Source organism: Eptatretus burgeri, chromosome 6, assembly GCF_056783735.1.
Source record: "Eptatretus burgeri isolate ZD-2024b chromosome 6, Ebu_testis_v1, whole genome shotgun sequence".
NCBI lineage: Eukaryota > Metazoa > Chordata > Myxini > Myxiniformes > Myxinidae > Eptatretus > Eptatretus burgeri.
This window is the reverse complement of record NC_140966.1, coordinates 111,746,310-111,756,309: the sequence shown is the minus strand read 5'-3', so window position 1 is coordinate 111,756,309 and position 10,000 is coordinate 111,746,310. Positions and strand designations below refer to the sequence as shown.

Here is a 10,000-nt window from a genome sequence, read left to right as displayed (position 1 = left end):
CCACAAATATGACTGCATCATCTGCGAAATCGAGGTCAGAGATCTTGACATTCCCAAACGATGCACCGCAGCTTGATCTCTCAGACATCCTCCCCAGAATCCTGTCCAAACAAGTGCTAAAAAGTGTGGGGGCCAGTACACACCCCCTGATGAACTCCAGTAACAACTGGAAATAAGTCAGAGATGGTACCACCACATCTCACAGCACTCTCAGCACCAGAGTATAGTTCAGACATCAGACTGATCAGTTTTGGTGGCACCTCACAAAGACCAAGAATTCTCCAGAGGGCATCCCGATTCATTGAATCCAATGCTTCACAGAGATCATCAAAGCCGCAAGTAGCCCCTGCTGAAACTCTCGTCTGCGTTGGGTGAGGACCTGAAGGGCAAGGATACGATCAATATTTGACCTCTTTGGTGTAAAGCCTGACTGCTCTGGTCGCTGGTGCTCAAGCAGATGGTGGCGAACCCTATCAAGAATTATCCGAGCAAAGACCTTGCCCGGCACTGAGAGCAGTGTCACCCCTCGGTAGTTGTTGCAGTCCTGTAGATCACCCTTCCCTTTCCATAGAATGACAAGGCCCCTCTTCCAGTCAGTTGCGATGATGCCTGTGTTCCAGGCAGAACACAGAACTGCATGCAACGACATGAGTACAACATTTCCACCAGCCTTTAGAAGTTCAGCATGGATGCCACAGATCCCAGGAGCGTTACCCCTTTTCAGCCGGTTCACCGCAGCCTGTGTTTCCACAAACAAACGTGGACCACATTTGATTGGAGGGTCAGCAATAGGGATAATAAACACCCCTGACATCCACCTCAACAGCTGTTGAATCAGCCTGGTCCAGCCATTCAAAGTAACCGACCCAGTGGGCCTTCACTTCGGACGCCTCCATGAATAGCCCACCACCCACCGCTCTAACTGCAGTACACCGAGGGATGGGCTTGGAGGAATGAAATGCACAAATTCCCCTGGAAGCAGGACGAGAATCACTTTACCACAAGAAATGCTCTACCCCCTCACATCGGCCTCCTTGTCCACGCTAAGTGCACGTACAGTTTAACGCCTCAGCTCTGCCACTCAACCTGGCCCTGCGACTCTGGCCAATGGTATCGAGTATCCATTGAGACACAAAATTCTTCTTCGCCCTCCGGTGAGTTCCAAGACATCAATCGCCAACATGAAGAATAGTGTTATTGAAGGCACTCCACAACTCTTCAGAATTCCCCAATGTGCAACGGCCGACAAGTTGAGGAGGCGTTATTCATGAATGGCACTCAATATTCTGCACATCTCTAAAACACGTAATCTTTCACACGTTCTCAACCACACCAGATACTTATTGGAATGTTTTTCATTGAAATAAAACAAAAGCTCGGTAACATCAAGCACCTTTGACCACCATCAGGAGCACGTGACACAAAACACGTGGTTAAGCCCAAGGTGGTGTGGTCTGAATTTAAATTAATGATCTGAGATGAGGTTGGAATGATTTTATGTCAGTTGTGATGATGGATTTCATGACCTTGCTGATGATTGGAAATAAGCTAATTAGTCTGGAGTTAAGCGGGATCTGTTTTTGCAATGCTGTGATGTTGGCCGATTTCTAAGCAGACGGAAGATGGCCAAGGGCAACCTTCAATAACGTTACGAGGTATCTCGCAGTCACGTGTCATCTCGTTAAAGGAAGAGTGAACAAACATCTAAAAAAAGCGCTTTCGACACGACTCGAACACACATCGTAATCCATACATGTAGAAACACAATCAGCCATCCATACCAAAACTACCCACCAATCCTGCACCATTGATTACATACGTATCTAACTCAACCTTAAAATCTATCTCATGATCTTGCTGCTACTACTACTACCTACTACGACCACCTTTCCAGGGAGACTATTCAATGCATCCACTACCCTCTGAATGAAACTCCCACCTTAAATGTCATCACAACTCTCCTCTCCTTCACATCACTAGCTGTGACCCCTGGTCCTGTCACCATCCATTCTGCTAATCTTCACTTATTCCCTCTTCACCCTTCATTTTCTGAAACATCTCACTCGCATCCTTTCTGAAGGCCCTGTTACCTTGACGATTTAGCCAACGTATGCCCGACGCGTGAAAAATTGGGCTAAAACGCCGGCACACGTCGAATACGTTATGGGTAAGTTTGTATACGTTAAGAGCACGCTGGCAAACGTCGCAGTTTGCCGAGCTGTTAGACAAATTTTCCATGCTTGAAATTTCCCGACGTATGCCAGCGTATGACTCACACGTTCCGCATAATGCTGGCCATAAGTTGTAGGCACGTTACGCGATCGTTGACACACGTTACTTGTAAGCTACTCATAAGTCGAAACACGTCGAGGTAATGTTTAGCTTACCCGAAACTTATTTCTAACCTATGAGTAACGTGTTGTAGGCACGTGACGCGATCGTTGACACATTACTTGTACGGTACTCACAAGTCGAAACACGTCAATGTAATGGTTAGCGTCAGTGTTCCAGACTCCCTGGTTTTTTTCTTCTTCCATATGACGGTCATGTTGACACTTCGATTTCTAGTGTGGTAATAATATAATATAATTAAAAGGCTGCCACTCAACGATTTAAATCATAACCGTCATACCAAAGAAAAAAAAAAAACAGGGAGTCTGGAACACTGACGCTAACCATTACCTTGACGAGTTTTGACTTGCGAGGAAGGTACAAGTAACGTATATCGACGCGTGTCAACGATCGCGTAGCGTGCCAACAACTTATGTCAGCGTATGCGGAATGTGTGTCATACGTCGAGAAATTTTCAACATGCTGAAAATTTCTCGACTTACAATGATTTATGCCAGCGTGCTCTTAACGTATATAAACTTACCCATAACGTATTCGACGTGTGCCAGCTTGGTTCGGCAAATTTTTCATACGTCTGCATACGCTGGCTAAAACGTCAAGGTGTGACAGCGGCTTCACACTTCGATGTCGAGTGCAGTTATGATTTGAATCCTCGAGCCGCAGCCTATGAATAGCCTACGCCACGTGATCATCGGCGATACGCTGCCACGCGCTATGCATAAGTTAGACTATCGTTGGGCATAGGTTGTGAACGCCGACAACACGCTCAGCATTCGTTGGTACAAGTTATCGATATGTGATTAAAACGTTCTGTGTAAGTTACTAATGTTATGCATACGTCCAACACGTTATTATTTGGCCAAAAATTAAAAAAAACATCAATAGTTCAGCATACGCCAGCGTTTTACATACATTTTGATACGTTGCCATACGCTGGCTAAAACGTCGAGGTGTGACAGCGGCTTCACACTTCGATGTCGAGTGCGGTTATGATTTGAATCCTCGAGCCGCAGCCTATGAATAGCCTATGCCACCTGATCGTCGGCGATACGCTGCCACGCGCTATGCATAAGTTAGACTATCGTTGGGCATAGGTTGTGAACGCCGACAACACGCTCAGCATTCGTTGGTATAAGTTATCTATATGTGATTAAAACGTTCTGTGTAAGTTACTAATACGTTATGAATACGTCCAAAAATTAAAAAAAAAACATCAATAGTTCAGCGTACGCCAGCGTTTCACATACATTTTGATACGTTGCCATACGCTGGCTAAAACGTCGAGGTGTGACAGCGGCTTCATGTACCAGAACATTACCCCACCTCACCTGCCCCACAGGCACACATACACACACCTGACAACTCAACAACAACAAAAAAACCTCAACCACCCCCTCACAATTCTATCCCATCATTGCCATCCTCCGCACTCCCCAACCCCAAGGCATTGATCCCTCCCCCCATTCAAGCCTTCAAACTCCCCATGCACTCCTCCCACAGTAAGTCAGCAAGAAAGTGAATAGATTAGAATGTAACGGACAAAAACAGGACGCAAAACACGCATGCATGGGGTGGACAAGATGTATACAGAAGGGAAACTCTAAGGAAGGAAAACTGGAAGATCGGAAATCGGAGGGATTTGGGTGGGGTTAATGAGGTTAGAAAAGATTATGGTTTGGGATGGGGGATGGATCTGAGATGGTGGTGAGCAGCTGTCTTGAAGATATGGAGGGGAGAATGAGATTGAAGAGGATGTGGAAGTTGATTCCACAGGTGACGAAAAAACGAGAAAAAAAAAAGAGGAACAAATAAGTGGAGGTGAGCAGTGATTCTGGATTTAGGTAGTCTCATCAGAAGGGGGCCGATGGTGGACCGTGTGAGCCCTGCATAAACCTGGGGGAAATCACAGAAAGAGCAGAGGGTGCAAGACCAGGAAAGAGGCGAAGAAGACAGAGACCACAGACCTGTCTGCGATGATGAAGTGATAATCCCATAGAGTCAGATTCGTCACAGGAGATTTCAATAATTTGGATAGCCAAGGTTTCCACAGCATCAATCTGAGCAAGATGCAAGACGGGGAGCCAGCTCAGAGCGGAGAGCAGTACTCCATCTAGCTGCGGATAAAAGTCTCGTCGGTGGATAGGAGTTCAGGTGTGCCAAGAAAGGACCTTGTACGACAGAGGATGCCCAGTCGACGGCTCCTTCGGAGAGCTCTCCTTCACAGAGAGAACTTCGGCCAACTTTGAAATGTGGTTTGTCCAAGAAAGATCATGGCTGATCGTGAGACCCAGGAGTTTGGATGAGTGAACTTCCTCAAGAGGATTGTTAAGAAAGTAGATATCTGACATTGAGGGCCTTCATCCATTGTTGGCCAAATACAAGCAGCATGCCCTAGGTGGAGTGTCCTGGTCTGAATCCAAATTAATGATCTGAGATGATGATGGAATGATTTTATGTCAGTTGTGATGACCGATTCCATGACCTTGCTGACGATTGGAAATAAGCTAATTGGTCTGGAGTTAAGGGGGATCCGTTTTTGCATCTTTTTATGTGATGCTGTGATGTTGGCTGATTTCCAAGCAGACGGAAGATGACCAAGGACAAATGACAGGGCGAAAAGCACAAGAAGAGGAAGTGCAAGAGCAGCAAAGCAGGTTTTTAGGACACGCGAGCTGATGCCGTCTGGTCCAGTAGCAGAGTCAGAGTCGAGGGTTGAAAGAACCTTCTCCACCTTCTCAGGTGTAAGAGAGTCCAATAGCAGTTAGGTAGGACAGGGAAGGGTGGATACAGAGTATGAGGGATTGGAAACACAAGATTTGGAGGCAAACACAGAAATGAGGCATTCGGCCTCCTCACACTTGACAAGGTACCACCAGGTTTTGGAGGAGGGAGACAAGTTTGAAAGTTCATTCTTATAGATGATGTTTTCTGGCTCTAAATTCGAGAAAACAGTTGGAACTAAAGGTAAACCTGCACAACCTCTGCAGTAAAAGTGCTGCTTGGGAGAAGAGGAAATTCCAAAGGGGTTCCTAAGTTGGCAGCCGGAGTACAGAAATGGTGGGCCGGGTCTGGTGACCTGTCAACTTATTGGAACTCGCTCGCATGGACGGATGGACACACGCCTCCCTTTATCGTATAGCATAGATAAAGTCGTATGTCCTTCAGCCTAGCCAAGCTCGGCCAGGAATCAATCCAATCACTCCACACTGAACCCTCTCTCACTCTATTGTAGTCGTGTCCTTTCTCACACGTAGTGACAAGGAGTGTACACAACATTTGAGAGGTCTCACTACATTCCTGTACAGTGTGAACACTGCCTTCAACAATTTATCATTTATCCCTCGATGAACACAACCTGACACCCCCCCCCGTATTCATTTCTCTGCTCCGTTTCAACAAGAGCTTCCAATGCATCCACAGCCAATGAAGACCCCAAAGTGCACCCATAAACACCTGAACCCCTGACCTACATCATCCAATCTGATCTTTTCTTTTGAAACAGGGAATCAATCCTCCTGCAGGATCATGTAAATTCCAAGGACATTGGCAGGCCATCAACAAACCAGCACCATATGGAAGATAGGAACCTGGAATACCAGCACGAGTTAACCAGCATAGTATGGAAGATAGGAACCTGGATTACCAGCACGAGTTAACCAGCATCGCTTGGAAGATAGGAACCTGGAATCCCAGCACGAGTTAACCAGCATAGTATGGAAGATAGGAACCTGGAATACCAGCACGAGTTAACCAGCATCGTATGGAAGATAGGAACCTGGAATCCCAGCACGAGTTACTAGCATCGTATGGAAGATAGGAACCTGGAATACCAGCACGAGTTAACCAGCATCGTATGGAAGATAGGAACCTGGAATCCCAGCACGAGTTAACCAGCATCGCATGGAAGATAGGAACCTGGAATACATACACGAGTTAACCAGCATCGTATGGAAGATAGGAACCTGGAATACCAGCACGAGTTAACCAGCATCGTATGGAAGATATGAACCTGGAATCCCAGCACGAGTTACTAGCACCGAGTAAAGGATAGGAACCTGGAATCTCAGCACGTTACCAGCACCGTTTGGATGATGGGAACCTCGAATCCCAGCACCGTATAGAGGATATGAACCTGGAATTGCAGCACGAGTTAACCAGCACCATGTGGAGGATATGAACCTGGAATCCCAGCATGAGTTAACCAGCACCATGTGGAGGATATGAACCTGGAATCTCAGCACACATTACTAACACCATATATAGGCTAGGAACCTGGAATCCCAGCACGCTACAAGCACCGTATGGACGATGGGAACCTGGAATCCCAGCACGATTTACTGGTACTGAGTAGAGAATATGAACCTGGAATCCCAGCACGTTACCAGCACTGTATGGACAATGGGAACCTGGAATCCCAGCAGGAGTTACTGGTACTGTGTAGAGGATATGAACCTGGAATCCCAGCACGTTACTAGCACTGTATGGACAATGGGAACCTGGAATCCCAGCACGAGTTACTAGCACTGTGTAGAGGATATGAACCTGGAATCCCAGCACGTTACTAGCACTGTATGGACAATGGGAACCTGGAATCCCAGCACGAGTTACTGGTACTGTGTAGAGGATATGAACCTGGAATCCCAGCACGTTACTAGCACTGTATGGACAATGGGAACCTGGAATCTCAGCACGAGTTACTGGTACTGTGTAGAGGATATGAACCTGGAATCCCAGCACGAGTTACTTGCACTGTGTAGAGGATATGAACCTGGAATCCCAGCACGAGTTACTTGCACTGTGTAGAGGATATGAACCTGGAATCCCAGCACGAGTTACTGGTACTGTGTAGAGAATATGAACCTGGAATCCCAGCACGAGTTACTGGTACTGTGTAGAGAATATGAACCTGGAATCCCAGCACGAGTTACTCGCACTGTGTAGAGAATATGAACCTGGAATCCCAGCACGAGTTACTGGTACTGTGTGGAGGATATGAACCTGGAATCCCAGCACGAGTTACTCGCACTGTGTGGAGGATATGAACCTGGAATCCCAGCACGAGTTACTCGCACTGTGTGGAGGATATGAACCTGGAATCCCAGCACGAGTTACTCGCACTGTGTGGAGGATATGAACCTGGAATCCCAGCACGAGTTACTCGCACTGTGTGGAGGATATGAACCTGGAATCCCAGCACGAGTTACTCGCACTGTGTGGAGGATATGAACCTGGAATCCCAGCACGAGTTACTCGCACTGTGTGGAGGATATGAACCTGGAATCCCAGCACGAGTTACTCGCACTGTGTGGAGGATATGAACCTGGAATCCCAGCACAAGTTACTCGCACTGTGTGGAGGATATGAACCTGGAATCCCAGTACGAGTTACTTGCACTGTGTGGAGGATATGAACCTGGAATCCCAGTACGAGTTACTCGCACTGTGTGGAGGATATGAACCTGGAATCCCAGCACGTTACTAGCACTGTATGGACAATGGGAACCTGGAATCCCAGCGCGAGTTACTTGCACTGTGTAGAGGATATGAACCTGGAATCCCAGCACGAGTTACTGGTACTGTGTGGAGGATATGAACCTGGAATCCCAGCACGAGTTACTCGCACTGTGTGGAGGATATGAACCTGGAATCCCAGCACGAGTTACTGGTACTGTGTAGAGAATATGAACCTGGAATCCCAGCACGAGTTACTCGCACTGTGTGGAGGATATGAACCTGGAATCCCAGCACGAGTTACTGGTACTGTGTGGAGGATATGAACCTGGAATCCCAGCACGAGTTACTCGCACTGTGTGGAGGATATGAACCTGGAATCCCAGCACGAGTTACTCGCACTGTGTGGAGGATATGAACCTGGAATCCCAGCACGAGTTACTCGCACTGTGTGGAGGATATGAACCTGGAATCCCAGCACGAGTTACTGGTACTGTGTGGAGGATATGAACCTGGAATCCCAGCACGAGTTACTCGCACTGTGTGGAGGATATGAACCTGGAATCCCAGCACGAGTTACTCGCACTGTGTGGAGGATATGAACCTGGAATCCCAGCACGAGTTACTCGCACTGTGTGGAGGATATGAACCTGGAATCCCAGCACGAGTTACTCGCACTGTGTGGAGGATATGAACCTGGAATCCCAGCACGAGTTACTCGCACTGTGTGGAGGATATGAACCTGGAATCCCAGCACGAGTTACTCGCACTGTGTGGAGGATATGAACCTGGAATCCCAGCACGTTACTAGCACTGTATGGAGGATATGAACCTGGAATCCCAGCACGAGTTACTCGCACTGTGTGGAGGATATGAACCTGGAATCCCAGCACGAGTTACTCGCACTGTGTGGAGGATATGAACCTGGAATCCCAGCACGAGTTACTCGCACTGTGTGGAGGATATGAACCTGGAATCCCAGCACGAGTTACTCGCACTGTGTGGAGGATATGAACCTGGAATCCCAGCACGAGTTACATGCTCAGATGGGAACAACAAGCAGCCAGTCCACGCCGAATATCCTGACGTTTACTAAACGCCATATTTTGGACAAGTAACGAATTTCATCCAATCCTCAACTAGTTTAACTCCGCTCATCAATGAGTTATCAATCACAGTCGTCGAACATCAACCACAGATACATCGAGCTCCATCGGACTCCGACGGCCAAGCCAAGGCTCTCAGTGTTTATTACATTTGACCAACAACTCCAAACTCGAACACCCGACGACGACGAGCCGGTGTGACCCCTCGAGGGGACTGACAGTCAGGAACATGTGACTTACCCATTGTGGCCGTGTGCTGTCGTCGCGCTCCTTGAACTTGTGATTGACCGTGTCGATGCCCGAGACTCGTACGGGCGAGCTCCACAGTGTGGACCGCTAACGCAGGTACAAAGAGAGCCGGAAATCCGCCTCCGAACCGATCTCGTCCTGTTTTCCTTTTCCAGGCCTCTCAAAGTCGATTCCCAACGACGTGGCGCAAGGGGGCGTGGAAAGATGACGTCATTATTGTACGATTTTTAAAGCGTTGTCACACTTTTCTTCATGTACATCAACCACCATTTATAGCTCTAAAATGAATTAAAGATTAAAACGAAGCATGTACGAGAACAACCTCCGAACCCCTGTAGGAAAACCTACACGATTAAAAAAAAAAGCCTTGACTTCATTTCACCAGCGCGAACTATACCGCCATGGTCACAAGTTGTGTACAAGGAGCAACAAGAGAGCGACGGGAGAGCGAACAGCATTTCGGAAATTTTGTAATCAACACATTAGACAAATGTTCACAACGACAAGACACAAAGATGTTTAATAAATGTTGTACTCGCTGGGAATTGGTATTACGGACGGCAAAATGAACACCTGTCCCCAACGGGTCATTCGGGGTTTCACTTCCGGGTCAGCACGTCCCGCTCAACAGGTCTTCCTCTTCGAGGATTTGCGCTTCTTGTTTGCGGTCGTTCGGACTCGTTTCGTTTAGGTTCTGTTTTCTTCACTTTATTCGGTCATGGATGCGGATGGGTTGCCAATTGTCGGCTCGACCATCGATATGACGAAGGTACGTGTTTTGGTTTTGTTGTCATGTGATGATGATGATGATGAAGTACTACATTATCATCATCCCTGCAGCTC

At 47.4% G+C, this 10,000-nt stretch overlaps 2 protein-coding genes across 2 annotated transcripts in view; one reads left to right on the top strand and one right to left on the bottom strand.

Annotated features, from left to right (window-relative positions):
• The window catches only part of ARL1 (ARF like GTPase 1), a 57,038-nt gene extending 47,666 nt beyond the window's left edge, over positions 1-9,372 (bottom strand). The window contains exon 1 of the mRNA XM_085886815.1: positions 9,149-9,372. Coding sequence (XP_085742941.1) covers positions 9,149-9,152 — 4 coding nt within the window. The 5' untranslated portion in view covers positions 9,153-9,372. The remainder of the gene's footprint in view (positions 1-9,148) is intronic.
• Positions 9,373-9,743: 371 nt separating this feature from the next.
• Positions 9,744-10,000, top strand: part of WASHC3 (WASH complex subunit 3) — a 23,463-nt gene continuing 23,206 nt past the window's right edge. Inside the window, exon 1 of the mRNA XM_085886813.1 lies at positions 9,744-9,926. Within this exon, the coding sequence (XP_085742939.1) occupies positions 9,876-9,926 (51 nt within the window). The 5' untranslated portion in view covers positions 9,744-9,875. The remainder of the gene's footprint in view (positions 9,927-10,000) is intronic.